This window comes from Diadema setosum, chromosome 12 (assembly GCF_964275005.1).
Source record: "Diadema setosum chromosome 12, eeDiaSeto1, whole genome shotgun sequence".
In the NCBI taxonomy this organism is placed as follows: Eukaryota; Metazoa; Echinodermata; class Echinoidea; order Diadematoida; family Diadematidae; genus Diadema; species Diadema setosum.
Genome location: NC_092696.1, coordinates 12,769,908 through 12,785,533, shown reverse-complemented (window position 1 = coordinate 12,785,533; position 15,626 = coordinate 12,769,908). Strand labels below are relative to the sequence as shown.

The 15,626-nt window shown below is 41.1% G+C and overlaps 1 protein-coding gene across 1 annotated transcript in view; it reads right to left on the bottom strand.

Moving 5' to 3' along the window:
* Positions 1-4,618: 4,618 nt before the first annotated feature.
* The window catches only part of LOC140236110 (rho guanine nucleotide exchange factor 39-like), a 12,216-nt gene continuing 1,208 nt past the window's right edge, over positions 4,619-15,626 (bottom strand). Inside the window, exons 2-12 of the mRNA XM_072316082.1 lie at positions 15,120-15,191; positions 14,194-14,369; positions 13,290-13,505; positions 12,461-12,579; positions 11,290-11,360; positions 10,178-10,341; positions 9,489-9,692; positions 8,094-8,327; positions 7,428-7,508; positions 6,526-6,741; positions 4,619-4,858 (exon numbers count right to left, since the gene is read on the bottom strand). Coding sequence (XP_072172183.1) covers positions 4,619-4,858; positions 6,526-6,741; positions 7,428-7,508; positions 8,094-8,327; positions 9,489-9,692; positions 10,178-10,341; positions 11,290-11,360; positions 12,461-12,579; positions 13,290-13,505; positions 14,194-14,369; positions 15,120-15,174 — 1,776 coding nt within the window. The 5' untranslated portion in view covers positions 15,175-15,191. The remainder of the gene's footprint in view (positions 4,859-6,525; positions 6,742-7,427; positions 7,509-8,093; positions 8,328-9,488; positions 9,693-10,177; positions 10,342-11,289; positions 11,361-12,460; positions 12,580-13,289; positions 13,506-14,193; positions 14,370-15,119; positions 15,192-15,626) is intronic.

Genomic DNA, 15,626 nt, shown 5'->3' with positions numbered 1-15,626 from the left:
TATCTAGAGTCATTCTCTGTGCATCCTGCTACATGCAACTTCCCATCTGCTTCTACATCAGCCATTATTCCTCATAATTTCAGATTAATGCCAACACCTCTGTGCACATATGGGACTGAGAATTCAAAATTCATCATTCCGTCCTATTTTCCCATGCTTTTGCCCATCCGCTGCTCACACATAATACAAGGTAGCTTTCATTTAAAAAAAAAAAAGAGCGCTTGGTAAATTTCTCTTGTGCATGGCAAATTTCATGTCAGCTTCCTGAAGTGAACTTCGAGCTGTATGAGTGATTTCAAATCCATTTCATTGTACTGTATAAACATTGCTTTCCCCAACAGTCCTACACATTCAAAATGAAGCTGAGTGCAAGCCACAACTGGATCTTTCCAAATTTTACACATACGTTGTAGTATTATTAGGCCTACTACTGAGGTGCAGGTACAGCTGTATAACCTTCAGTTATTCTGTTATTTCCATATTCATTTAAGTAGAAAATGATTGGCTAACTGCACTTACAACTACTTTATGCATTGAGTCTAATTACATACCTGCCTGAGTACATTGTACAACTTGGATATGACTTGCATCAATTTGCTCTTTACATAGATACATCACTGTTGGTGCATATTATGTTACGTTTATAATTAAACAGCTTTTGTGCCATGGAATGCAAGATGAGTTGGGGAATTTTCTCTCATTCTAATTTTTGTTTTTTTGTTTTTACCAATCAGATCATCTCTACAGGCACGGTGTAACATCTTTTAAAATCTTTAGTGAAATTTCAGCATCCAGAGCTCTCCAGGTGATAGTGCAAAGTCTTTTCAAATTTTCAATGAAATTTCAGCAATGCTTCTATAAAAGAAGATAAAGAAAAAAAGAAAATGTGAATCTTCTTGAATCCACTTTTTGTGACAGCATTTCAAATCGGAAATGTCACTGACAAGCAAATCAGATTCCAGCTGAATAAAAAAAAAAATGCCTCGTGTCCCACGGAGGAGTCTTTGTAAACCCCCACCAACCATTCTTGCAACAATTATTAACTCAATGAGCTATAAAGTTTTGTCTTCTCAATACAATGTATGTGTTTGTGACAATAATGTATGAATTATAGAGATTAGATTTCAGTACACATCAATAACAACACAATTCGACACAGTACCACGTCCATCCTGTCTTCACACCTATGCATGTCACAAGAGAAGAAGACCCCATCAATTCACAATTACAATTCGTGGAAACCCCGCTACAACAAGGTTGCTGGAATCGCCAATTTTACTGTTTTGTGACTGGGTACCGCACTGTAAACATTCTACAACAGAGACCAGTTAAAGACGGTAATGAAAAATTAGACTGCTGAATTCACCTCGTTGACTGGGAAGTGATGCCTACATTGTTCATCAATTCCCTACGGGAACCTGGAGGCCTGTGTATTAAAACTATGGGGATTTCAGAGTTCGGCATGGAACGAGTTAAGTGATTTTGCTGTAACAGGGCTCCCCGGTAATCCTCAGCAACGCTGGCAACATATCATACAACTCGCTATGTACACAAATTCCAACAAAGATACTAACCACTCTTCGTCTCTTCCAGGTATGTACAATTCAACACCCAAAATCTTGCGACAACTAATCTATTGCTAGGTGAGTTCTCGTTAGAAGCCACTCCGCTACCACACAATGGCCTGCTATTGTTGTATTGCACACACTTTTGAGAGAAACGTAAACTTCCCCTCACAAGAACGGGATGCGCTGCCAACGGTTCTTTGGTGAAGTCCTACATCCTACAATCACAGCAACCCTCTAATTTCCAAACATAACACAGAAGACTCGTCATAGCAACGATTATGATTGAGACTAATTAATTCACTCTGTCATGTCAAATTTCTGTTACTGTAAAAGTCGATATTTGCGTGCGACTAATTTTTCGCTTGGCGGGTATGAAAAGTTTCACATGCTTTTAATTCTGCGGAATCAAGACATTAACTAGTACATATGGCAAGCAAAACAAATTGCATGCTTTTATTTTCGCGCTAATTTCTGGTTGCGCTAAATGCATGAAAATGTCAGTACTGCGAAAATTTCCACTTTTACAGTATTCTGGACTCTTGGCAAACACAAGAAACTCTGAACTGTGGAGCTAGAAAACTAACTCGAAATCAGTGCTCTTTAGAACAAGTCTACCACCTTACTCAACCCTGCTTTCGAAGAGAAGACATTTGGACACACAAGAGTAAAGGTAATAAAACATGTAACATTAAACATTGTAGGAAGAGTGGAAGAGTAAACTGCTTGTGTAACCATGATTTGGACTAGAAATCTGGCATCAGACAGTTCATGAACAACTTCCAACATCAACATGAGAGGGACTGATGATCAAAAGCCAGGAATTACGAAAACTGGAAAAAACAAACAAATAAACCAACACCACACATTTAAAAGACATGCATGTATCTTTCATATCTGCAGGAACAAAACAATTTATGGGCCATACTTTCAGTAATGATTATACGAAGACCATGGAAAGTCCAAATCCCTATGTGACATGTCCACAACAATGTTTCACCACAAAAAGGAAAGAATCTGAATGTGGGCGAAAACTTCATTCTGCTGGGTGTGTCCCTTTGAAGAAAACTGACAAGGCATTAATTACCACACGACACAGATCACTGCAGCACATGGGAGAAATATTCTGCCTGACCATTGGAAGTCTACGGTCATTTTTCTTGTTTTTTCCCCATGCATGTTACAGCACTTGTGCCAGGTGCTGCAAACCCACAAGCCCACTTGCTGAGGGCAACCAGAACTTTGCTGTTTGGCAAGAAAAAGGAATCAATTCTTGTCCATTAAATGTAAACTTGGTCCAAATGCCTATGTGGGCAAACTTGGGGAGGGAGTATTTTTTTGTAACGCCTTGCAGTATGCGTTATTGTTAGAATGACATTCTTACTTTTGAAAGAAATCCCACAAAATAATATTAGTATTACTGCAGTAAGAGCTTTTGCGTGTTTTTATACCAGGTACACACACAAAAAAAAAATATCAAAATGAATGATAATTATCAAAATGAATACAGCTCCCTCTTGAGGCAACCTGTTTTGCTGATATCATGTTGACTACACTTTAGTTAAATGTGTCTGACTGGTTATGATAGTTTATGACTTTTTTATAATGATAATCAAAATTGTTATTTCATGATAAAAGAGCTCATTATACAGATACATTGTGTACTACAATATTGATTGGTTCGCTATCATAAATTATCAATTAAGTAATGTCTCGGCCAATATCTGCTTGTGATTATTCCATCACATGAGTACACAGATTACAATTTTTACATTTGCATAAAAAAGATGGACAAAAGTCAAAACCGCCACCTGGCAATATACTGTACCATTACACAGCGGCACTATGAATCTAGAAGTGCCTTTGCTTGAAAAAAGTCCCCCAAAGAAAAATTCATCGCTGGGGTGACAAGACCTCGTATCTACAAAATGTCAAATGTTCAGGAGAGCCAAAATATATGGCTGCCAAGGCACTACAGCAAATGGGGGGGGGGGGGTATGACAGTTAGGATTTGGACAGGACATCACTTAACTGATTATCTGACCATTAATCAAAAAAAGTTATTTTTCACCAAAATTTGAGAGACAAAGTCTAGTCACCCCAGCGACGACATATGATGTGATTTCAACCTCAGCCAGAAAAGGTTTCAGAATCCATAGCCTGATGTGCAACACACATTCATCAAGCTTTGAGACTTGAGAAGTTCTGGAAGTACAGTCAATCTCGCCTTTAAAGTCGAATCTATTTGGACTGAAGAAATACCTTCGACTTGGAGAAAATTTGACTTATGAGGGATTAAAATCAATAGAATATAAAGGTTAGAGGACTTGAAAAGACCTTTGACTTAGGCGATTATTCGACTTGTGTGAGGTTGACTTAAACAAAGTTGAGTGTATGACCAAAAAGAAATAGATGAATTATAAAATCCATCTAAGAATTTCTCCCTCGATCCTGATGTCGATCATGACATTGAGTATAAACATCTGCACTCTCCTCACTTTCCTATAATATTACTAGTGGTATCTTGAAGCTGAAACCAAGGCAGCTTCCAACATTTTGCAGTATTCTAGACATTTGGTTGCTCGCAACATTTGAGGTCATCTGCCAAAATGTTGTTAACAACCATTCAGCGGTCAAAGCTATCCTGTTTATCTCTGAATGAAATTTCCCTACCAAAGTATGGGACTTTGAATGAGGAAGATGCGCAGGTCACCTTTTTGTCTGTTCATTTCTAGATCCAAGAAAAAAGGGAAAAGGTCATCATCTAACAGTTCTGACATACCATAACAACCATAACATTGTAGGGAAGTAGGTATTGTCATGATGTCAAACTGATTCTCAGCTACATGTGACAAATTTGTCTATCTCCTCCACTGCCCCCCCCCCCCCAAAAAAAACCCCATTAAAATAAGCATAATCAAAATATCTAGGTTTTAGCAAAGATATCCTATCGTCGAGTAGACAAGACATCTGGTAGTCCCACATATAGCATTTTGTTGAGGGCGCTGTGTGCATCGCAGGTGAACCTCCACCATCCTGAAGGCTGACTGACCCTAGAGAATGACGCACTGGCTGTCTGCACTCTGCTCAGCCGGCAGCTGGGGCATCTCTCGCAAGACCTGCTCCCCCCGCCGGTAGCTGGTGGTGCGTTCCTTGCTGGGGGTCAAAGGGTAGATCTCGTGGTGGTCTTGGTCGTCTGCGGCGAGCGCCGTCTGGTACAGGGTCGAGTCGGGGTCGTCGCTCCCAGTTGTCGTCTGGTTGCTGCATGCATCCTCATAAAATGTCTCCTCCGTCTTCTTTGGACGCGTGGGGAAAAATCACATGAAAGGGGACATTTTGGCTTTATCACATATTATGGAATGCAGAATCAAAACTTGTATTGCAGAAACTACTTCTGCAGTCATCAAGGATATCTAGAATCATTATATTCCAAATTTGTCTTCAGCAGTGTCATACAGAGAAAAAAGATGTGTCTTTAAAAGAGTCTTACGAAACAACAAGGCAAGTGCCAAATTGTGTCTCGCCCATTCGCGTACAAAGAATTAATATTTTTTATAACTCCCAGAAGTTAATTGACCTGCTTATGACCTTTGACCTTGTGGTGACCTTCAACACCCCAAGGGACATTTACCATCCAAGTTTGGTCACAAACAGACAAAGGGATCAAAAGTAATGAGCCATAATCGAAACGCACCATAAAAACTTAACATTGGGCCCTAAAAATTTGTTAACCCCTTTCTGTGACCTTTGACCTTGTGATGACCTTTAACTCCCCAAGGGACATCTACCGTCCAAGTTTGGTCACAAACGGACATAGGGATCAAAAGTTATGAGCCACAATCAAAACGTCCCTAAAAACATAACATTGGGCCCTAAAAGTTTGTTGACCCCTGTCTGTGACCTTTGACCTTGTGACGACCTTCACCTCCCCAAGGGACATCTTCCATTCAAGTTTGGTTACAAACGGACAAAGGGATCAAAAGTTATGAGCCATAAACGAAATGCGCCCTAAAAATTTAACATTGGTCCCTAAAAGTTCGTTGACCCCTGTCTGTGACCTTTGACCTTGTGGTTACCTTCAACTTCCCAAGAGACATCTACCATCACCCAAGTTTGATTGCCATTGTAGCAACATGTGCTGAGTTACATGTGATACGAGTCTTGCAAGTAAACTTTAACGTATGACCTCAAATGACCTTTGACCTTATCATGTGACCTCCAACGGCACCATAACATGAAGGTACCCCTAGTGCATCCATCACCCAAGTTTGATTGCGATTGTAGCAATATGTGTCGAGTTACGTGTGATAAGAGAGTCTAATGACCTTTGACCTTATCCTGTAAGGTACCCCCAGTGCATCTACTGTATGACCCAAGTTAGGTTGTAATCCAAGCAACTTATGTGAAGTTATTTGTCAAAAGAGAGTCTTGCAGGTAAACTTTAACATAGAAAAGAGAGTCTTGCACATACTCTTTAATATATGACCTCAAATGACCTTTGACATCATCACATGACCTCCGACAACACCATAACATGAAGATACCCCTAGTGCTTCTATCACCCAAGTGTGGCTGCCATTGCTGTAACAGTTGCCAAGTTATGCATCATAAGAGAGTCTTGCAGGTAAACTTTAACATTTGTGACGGACGACGGACGGACGACGGACGGACGACGGACGGATCCCTTAGTCTCGCCTTCACCTCCGGCGGGCGAGACAAAAATAGCACAATTGTTAAATTATGCCTCATCCTCTTGGGATTATTCAAAAGTGTTAACAAGAAGAGTCCAGCAGGTTAACTTTGTGTGACCTTCAATGACCTTTGACTTTTGTGTGTGGCCTTGGACAGCAGCCTGACACAAAGATCCGGTTAAAAAAAAGAAAAACAATCAAACAATAGTCAGAAGATTGTAGGTTGGCAGTGTTGAGACTACAGAGGGCTCCCTCCTGTTTATACCTACCGGTGCCTTCCTATGGGACTTCTCCAGTGGGCGGGGCCCACGGTGCTGAAGCCTCCTCACTTTCCTCTTTGGGAGCTGGGGCGGCAGGGAGCGCGGGCGCAGCGACGCCCTTCTTAGCCGGGGTGGGGCCTCCGGCTGTGGGGTCGTGTGACGCCCCAGGGGCCGCCTACGACTGATTCTCTGCGTGCTGGGTGGCTGAGTGGGCATGGCGGGTGCCTTTAGGCCACGTCTACTTGCTCTCTGGTGAAAATAAATGAACAAAAAAATGCAGATTATATCTTTGTTACTGTAACTGTTCATTCTTCTGCAGAAGTGACCTACAATATAAAGCCTCAGTATGAAAAAATACAACTAGAAACTGAGTGCTGTAGCAAAGAGCCAATACTGTATGGGAGCCAATGTATTCAAATGAATTGACATACTGCAACACTGTAGATAGCTGGGTTCGAGCTGCATTGGGTCATACTTAAGGTGAAAACAGAGATAGTTTCTGGTGAGCCACTACGCTGATTTCTGAGTTTTTCACTTGACATCTTCTTTTCAAGGAGAGAAATTATGACATTCCTTAAATTATGTCAGCTGTACGTAATACTGGTATATGTCATATACATCAAATTTAGACAATAAAGAGCACTTCAGGTTGAAAACTATTTTCACCTTTTGCTGCAATTGACAGTCATATTACCATTATACAATTTGAGAAAAATGGTATTTCCATAAAATCTGCAGCATTTTTGGCATTAAAAAAAAAGAGCACAATACTGAAAAAAAAGTAACGGCTGGCATCTCTAACATGACCTTCGTGGTAAATTCTTTGAGCAACTGCAGCAATCTGGATTATGTTCAATTGATCTGGTCTACAAGTAGCTCTTCCCTCCGAGGACAAACGAGGGCGCACCCACCTTTCTCGTGTCCTCCTTCAGAATGTCTTTTCTCATGGGGTACAGCATGTCCTTCATGGTGGGCGAGGCTGAGACCCCTTCCTGGAGTGCCAAGAGTTTAACCAATTAGATAACGGTAGAATAATAAGATGCTTACTTTGGACTCCAGCAAAATGAAAAATAGCTTCAATAAAACCATAGCATTGATCTGAAGAAAACAACTTATTTGACAGAAGCTCAATTTGCCCTAAATTTTAAATTGCATGGAACAATACTGAAACACATTTCTATGAATATAGGGCAAAGATGCTAACCAGTGTACATAGTATTGCCATATTCGGAGGTCTGAAAAGATGTATTTTTGGTGGGAAAAAAAAGTATTTTCAACTTTCCTGCAGTAGATGTGTGTAGTAATACAATTTTTTTTTTTGGGGGGAAGCAATTTCCTTGAAATTTTTCCTTGAAATGCAGTATTTTGGGAATAAACAAGCACACAAATAAAACCAAAACAGTACAAAATCCTGCCAAAGAGTAACAATAATCATCTTTGATCAGGGATGAAAATGAATTTCTGAATTGTACTTTTTTTTTCTTGCACAGTAAAAGCGACCATGACAAAACAGGTAATTTGTTTCACAGAAATTTTTGTCAGTCATTCAATTCTTAGAGTCTTCATCGCAAACCAACCTCCTCCGACATCTGCTTGCGGCGCAGGCCGCGGAGCCGCATGCTGGAGCGGAAAGGGGTGCGTCCCGCGTCCCTGGTGAAGGCCTCCTCCCGCTGGCGCAGGGCGGAGGGGGTGCGCAGGGAGGCGCGATTGCGGCGGTGTGTATTGATGGCCCCCTGCAGGTGGTCGATCCAGGAGAGGGCGTCGTCATGGTTTGTGGAGTAGAGGAGGAGGTGGTCGTCGTTGAAGGAGAGCTGGGGACCAGAGAGAAATGACGATGAAAATGAAAATTTGAAATGAAGTGAAGCAAATATTAACAGCTTTTTAAATTCAACTTTTGCAACTTGATGCAGCAAAGATTGCATTCTTGTGTGTGTGTGTGTGTGTGTGTGCATGGGAACCGGTGGGGCACTTTTTGTGCATCATACAAAGGAATACATAAGGTGTCATCACTTTGGGCCCCCCCCCCCCCCCCCCCCACTTTTTTTAACCTGGAAGTACGTAAGTGGCACTAAAAAGAAGCTGATAGAGATCTTGAAGTGTGAGCGCGGTAATGTGATGTTTTTTCGCTGAAGACCCCCCCCCCCCTTTTTTTTTCTTGTCAGCTGAAGAAACCCGGAATAACTCCTGCGATACAAATCACGATACATCAAGATGCAAACTGTTCTTTTTTCTTTCTTTTGTTTTTAACAGGACATGACCTGTTTGTTTTTCGATATCAAAATGTAACACACCAGTCAAACTGCACACTCAAGCGCCCATGGTCTTGTTAGTTTCAGTGGTTATGCATCCAAAGTTTGGAAATTCAAAAACTTTATTTGCAGCCCAGTGAGCAATAACCAATAAATCCCGTATGTAAATACAGCTGTTCGGTCATAAAGATTCTGTTGTCAGATCATCTATTACAATTGCATCGTGTCAATCAGGCAAATTTTATGTTGAATCATCTACTATGATGCATGTCTGCATCACGCATCAAGGAAGAGGACTTGTCATCACAGACATTACTTCAATTATTTTGCCATGAGTTTAATTTAAAAAAAAAAGTAATTTGATTAAAAAAGAAGGATTTTAGTTCACAGGATTTGCAGCAAGCTCCTACATTCAACATATGAGAATTGTTTCCATGAAACATTTTTCTTACAGGACTTGAAATCGTACTCAACTCCCAATTTTTTGTTTTAAGCCATCTTATTCAAAAGAATGCAAAGATGACAAACTGATAATGTTGTGTTTGTCTGAAACTGAACAAAATGCTCTGAAACAAGCGGTTCCTCTCTCGAAGCAAGCGGCTACACAGGCAGTGCATGGAATCCTGTGGGTACTGATGACTTAACTCTCAATGACAGTAAGATAATGTGCCAATGCCAGCTACAAGCCTTCGAACACCGGCTTCGCATTCTACGACGACGTACCTTGAAGAGCGCTCCGGCGCCCTCTATCCGCTGCTCGCCGAACACCAGGTCCACCTTGCAGTCCTGCAGCTGGATCACCCCGGAGACTGTGTAGGGTTTGGCCAGCAGAGGGCGCTCCAGACTGGTGTTTTGCTTGGCGTAGACCAGGATGTCCGAGAAGAGGAAGAACATGCGCTCGTGGGAGCCCGACCCGTTTTTGGTGACCTGCAGCAGCAGTTTGAAATGCATGGGACCGGTACCATAACACATCATCCACACACTAGTTGACTTAAATCATTCATGCAATTACCTACGCCAAGGAGCTTATGTTTTCGCCACCATTGGTTGCTTGTTTGTTTGTTAGTTTGTCTGTGTGCAAAATAATTCAAAAAGTTGTGAACGGAAATGGATGAAACTTGAAGAAAAAGTCGATAAAGACACAAGGAACAGATGATTAAATTTTGGTAGTGATCCAAGAGTTTTTCTGACTTTTTAATTCTCTTTATATTTTATTGACTTTAATCACTCATGAAACTGTTGAATCACTCATACACTGTCGAAGCTATTTCTTCAGTCCAAATAGATTCGACATGGGCGAGGTTGACTGTACTCTGGTCACACGATTGCTATGTATTTCCACTCTTCTTGAATTCACTGTGGTGGTTTAGAATTACTGAGAAATACCTGGTGAATGAATGTTGATGACGTACCTTCATAAGTGGGCCCTCTTTGATGAACTTTCGGCCCGGGAGGAGCAGCTTTGGTGCCCGGCCGCCGAGCGACTTCTGGATGTCCAGCATCTTCTGGAAGTTCTCATGCTCGCGGATGTATTCATTGATACCTTGCGTTACCATGGAGATGTTGTTGAGTGCGTCTGGAATCACAGAGAAGTGATGATAAAGAGATGGAAGGTTTCAGCCTTTGAAAAATTGTGAAAATTATATGCTGCAAAACGAGGAACGTTCGCCTACATTCTAATTTCGTGAGAGCTATGATGCACAAAATCAAAATGCCTGCAAAAGTTCTTGCCTATATTATATGCATTGAATGCATGAGGTAATTCATGAAAATTTATTGCCTTGCATGCCGCGAAAGTATGTTGCTTTACAGTAGTTTTTTTTTTTCTTTTTTTTTTAGTAGTTCTTTTATGTGTGCACTTGTGTTGTGTAATTCATGCGAACATGAAAATTTGTGAATTGTTCCACCAAATCTTTGCAGATGTTACAGCATGTGAAGTTACAGCATGGGGACAAATTTTGTTTCCTGTCTCTCCATACAGATTCTCACAAGCCAGACTGCAAAATTAAGAACCCCTTCATTTCACTGCTTTTCCAGTAAAAGGAGCCAAGTTACAATAATTTCAAGTGACGCTAGCTCTTAAGACGTCTGCTTTGGAAATTAAATCATGTCTTTACTCCACTAAAAGCAGGGGTGAAAATGCATAGATTGAACATTTCCAAAGTATCTGACTGTCTTTTTTTCTGACCTACTGGAATTCTACACATGCCTGAATTTCAGGACCAAAGTGCTGTTGGCATCACAGCGGATAATAAAAGAAACCTCAGTATGCTGTTATTTTTCGAGATACAGATGAACAATACCAGATGAGAGCAATTAATGGTATTTCATCACAAAAATGCCAGCAATTTAACACGTTCACTTGATGTTGTTACTATCATGAATCTGATGATTCCTGCATTGTGCAAGGAAGAGGTTGTCTGGGAAAGAGGAACTAAATGCATCGAGAGTTGCTCTTGGCAATAACCATGGGAATCGGAAACGAATATGGAGACGGTTGCTATGGGGCGTGTCCCCCGCCTACCTTTCAGTTTCTCGTAGTCCGTGTGACTCTGTTGGGTGTGGTCGAGGAGTTGCTTGAGTAAGAGTTTGTACCTTGAGTGTGTGCACATAAAGAAGAAGAGTTTCCCATGGTTACCTGCTTCATGCACGGCACTTTCTACTGCTCACCACTACACTAAAGACCACAGACATTGTGTAGCCGTAAGAATAATTCAGATGACTCTTCCCCCTTTCAGACAGTAGAAAAATCTCTTTTGTAATCATGATTGTAATTTCTCTTAGAAGAATCTTGATTGCAATCAAGATATTGATGTTCTTGGTTTGTTCCCTTGAGAGATGTACCTAGAGTAGACACCAAAACTAGAAACATCACTGGAGGAGTGATGGGGAGTAATATGAATGCTTCCCAGTATTGCCTTGTAATGGGTAATGTGCCAAAGTCTATTTCAAATGCTTCTAAAGATCTGAGGAAGTTCTCTACTTAACAGAAGTTTTTTTCCCCGTCATATCATCACCAAGGCAACACATGTTCTATCCCGGTCCTTCCTACATATGAAGCAAAAATTGTGTGTAATATTTCAGTGGAATCATAACATTTTATCGTTTGTGTTTGTTTTTTATTTTTACATGGCCACTAAAAAAGCAATGAATGCTTAAAGGTAAAAAAAAAAGAGAGTTTTCAGAAAGGCTCAAAAGTTCATCTTCCACCATTTGAAAATTTGCTTGTAGTGTACGGTACCGAAAACTTGTCTGGCTGACGCGGTTTGCCAGGATGATGAGTTGTTTTGGAGCACTCTGAGATAAAACGTATAAATTATTTCGATCATAGTACACAACTTTTATTCCTGAAGTGCCCTCCCTCTTCAGTAGTGGGTAGGTAGAATGTTACATGACGATCGAATGGTGACCTAGCAATAGCATTTCCTGACAAGATGCATGCAATTCACTCTCATACAGAAGATCGGTGGATGTTTCTATGGTCCGATTTGTAATGATTATACATGTACTGTAAAGCATTCCATAGCAACCGTGATCTGGTATGCTCTGAGATTGCAATACTATCGACGTACCCTTTTGGAGAATAGTTTGCATTTTCGTCATCATCCAACTGAAGTCAGTCGATTACAGCATTATTTCATACATTCTTATGCATCCGTGTCTATTGTAGAGTCAAAACTCAAAGTAAATTGTACCTAGGCACCCGCTGTATGGGTGTGATGAGTAGCGCGTGCAGGCTGAGACTTCGACACTCAGGCTTGCTTTCTTGCTCCCTCAGGAATCGGTTGAAGTCTGACGTCTTGGACTCCCACTCCTGTGAGAGGGGAACAATCATGGAGGCATACTAAGTTAAAGAGGCGGTTGCATGACAGCTGACCGAAAAGTAACACATGCTTATTCATTCCTTTGTGTCATGTTTATCTGCAGTAAATTTTAGATCGAGCTAAATATGATAACAGAGGCAACGTTATGTCTAATAGCTCCATTGGTGGAAGCCTGCTGGGGTGGATTCACAACACCCTACGTACACATACTGCCCGAAAAGAAGAGTAGAAGGAGGAAATAGAGGAGGAGTAGAAGAAAAGCAGGCGAAGGAAAAGTAGAAAACAATGCACACGCAAAATCCATTCACTGATCCATTCATCCATTTGTCCACCTGTCTTTATATCTACCTGACACATGTTCATCAACGTCTCTAAATATTTTTGTTGGCCATCCAATACTGTGGACTCTTGTTATAACAAAGCCCTCGGGACCGGCAGTTTTCTTTTCATTTTATCGAAATTTTGTTATAACCGAACAAAGAAACAATAAAAAACAAACAGCGGATAATTCTGCGGTTTGAATTTTTACTTCATTGTAACTACAACTTCGTTATAACCGTGTTCGTTATAACGGGAGTGCACTGTAATGACACCGCACTTATAGTCGCGTGTGAAAGGTGTGCCTATTTCATGCTTATTTCAGTTCATGGACTACATCACAGATTTGATGACTTTGGGTCATAAAGTCCCAAATCTTTACCTGCAGTAAGTCCATGGCCTTCTCAAAGTTGTTGGCATAGGTGGAGTAGAGCTTGATGTACGGAGCCAGCTGGAGAAACGCCTCCCCAATACTCATCTCTTCCATGTGGGCAAGGAGTTCTTTGTTGATGGCCTGGATAGCCGTCAGGTCACCGAACATGATGCGCACGTCATTCTCCGGCACGATCCGCAGCCGCTGCAGCGGTCTCATGAAGTACTGGTCGGGGGAAAAAAAAAGAGAGAAAAGTTAAAATGCATGGACCAACGTAGTAGTAATGAATGGTTGAGATAAGATTACTTTTACCTTTCCTACAATAAACATGAGTGGAAAACAGTTTTGGCATTTGTGCTGCATGCCCCCCAAAATAGTGCCAGAAAAATCCTAAGTCAGACTACTGGTTTTTTTTTTTTTCTTGCCATTGCCGCTTCCATGAATTTAGTGTGACACTCCAGAAAAATCACAATTCGTCGCGTGAGAATGAGAAGGGCGTTGAGTTGCCACTGAACCCACAGTGTTCGAGACAACTTAACGCCCTTCTCAATCTCAACCGACGAATTTATGTTAGCAACTTTCTCTAGCCGTCAGTAGGCCTATCCTCCCCTCTCCCTATAGCTACAGACAAAACATGCAACCAGCTACCAGGGATATTGCTACCAGGGATATTGCTGCTACATAGACATGTAGTTACATCCAGCAAGACTACCAAGTCCGTCACACATCTCCATGACGGTATCAAAAGCTTGCTTCCGACTCTAATTTTTTTTTTCTTTTGCCATGTGAATAGAAAGCTCAGAAATTGCACATTTTAATGTCTCTAATTCCTTCCCAACGAGAACGGGCCTGTAGATCGAACATCTGAGCTGACTGTCGAGACGCCAGGGAAAAGAGTGCCGAGTAGACTCACCGTGATGACGATGTTGAGTTGCTCCAGGTAGCGGCGCTCCGACGCAAAGATCTCCGTCACGATCTTCTCCCTCTTGCGCTCCATCTTGTCTCCGCGGGCGAAACGCTCCTGCAGGAACCGCTCCAAGTCTTGCTTGATCGCCTCCTTGCTCCCACGCCAACTCAGCGACTTCCTCACTTTAAAGAAAGAAAGCGGCAAAAATGGTGTTTAAATCTCTCACAAACGAGCAAAATATCTCAGATTTCATGAACACACCACGTGCACCCTGATGAGTTATTTGCAAATGTTCGAAGAAAGCTTATCATTTAAGAATGGTACAGGCAAGATGAAATTCATTTCAAAAGTTAATTCTTCTGAGTCATCTGACTCAAAGCCTATTAAATTACCGGAGATTGACAGTACAAGAGAAAGTGGTGCTTTTACAATCCACTAGGACACCATTCATAGCATGGGCTATGCTGACGGTAAAATGGTCATATTCATTTTGCTCAACTCGACGGGTAATCTGTGATTTAGAATAATTTGGTGGGAAGATCAAAGTTCATACCTCACTCCAAACTTGGCATTTCTAAAGCCTTTACTGATAGCTCGCAGGTTTTAAAGTCGACCAGTTCCATATCACCTTTCTCTAAATAAAAGATACACAGTAAAATTCAAAGTATGTTGCCAATACAATGAAAATATACCTGCAGCAGGGATTTGATCATTGATGGGTTAAAAAGTACACTGTATGACAAACAGGTAGGGTACATTGGCATACACTCTAGATTCATGAGTCTCAACCCAAGGCCCAGTAAGATCAAGTATAGGTCTAAATCTTTTATTTTATTTTTGGTCGACATCGCAGCCCACCCGAGAGAGCTTCGTGGTCCACTCACGGGTTGAGAGGCAGGGCTCTAGATACACGTAATCACAGAAAACCTTACCCTTCTTTCTCCTGGCCGCGACTGAATTCTTTCTCTTGGTCCCCGGTGATGACATTGATATTGTAGATTGACCTGGAAAAAAAAAAATATGAAAGTGTGTTTCAGTTTTGAGTAATTACTAATAGAGTGTCGGGATCTACTCCGATTTATCACACTTTTGTAAATGACAAAATGACATAATTCTGAGGTTTAACAGTCATAATGCACGTTATTGATATGATTTTAAGCATGATGCCGTGAGCCAGCAGCCGTTGTTATTGATTAAAACAAAATTTCAATACAGAGCACATGATATTGAATAGAATGCAAGATTGTTGAGATTTCGTTTATATTCTTGGTTGAGGAAACCATGAGCAACATGGGACTTTATATCACTAGACCACTAATGTTTGGCAGACCATCTTTACAATGCAGCTCACTAGGAAGAAAGTTTTAACCAGTCTACGGCACTAGAGAACAGAATTCAGTTGAAGTGACACCACAAGTATGTATTACACGGTAGATGTA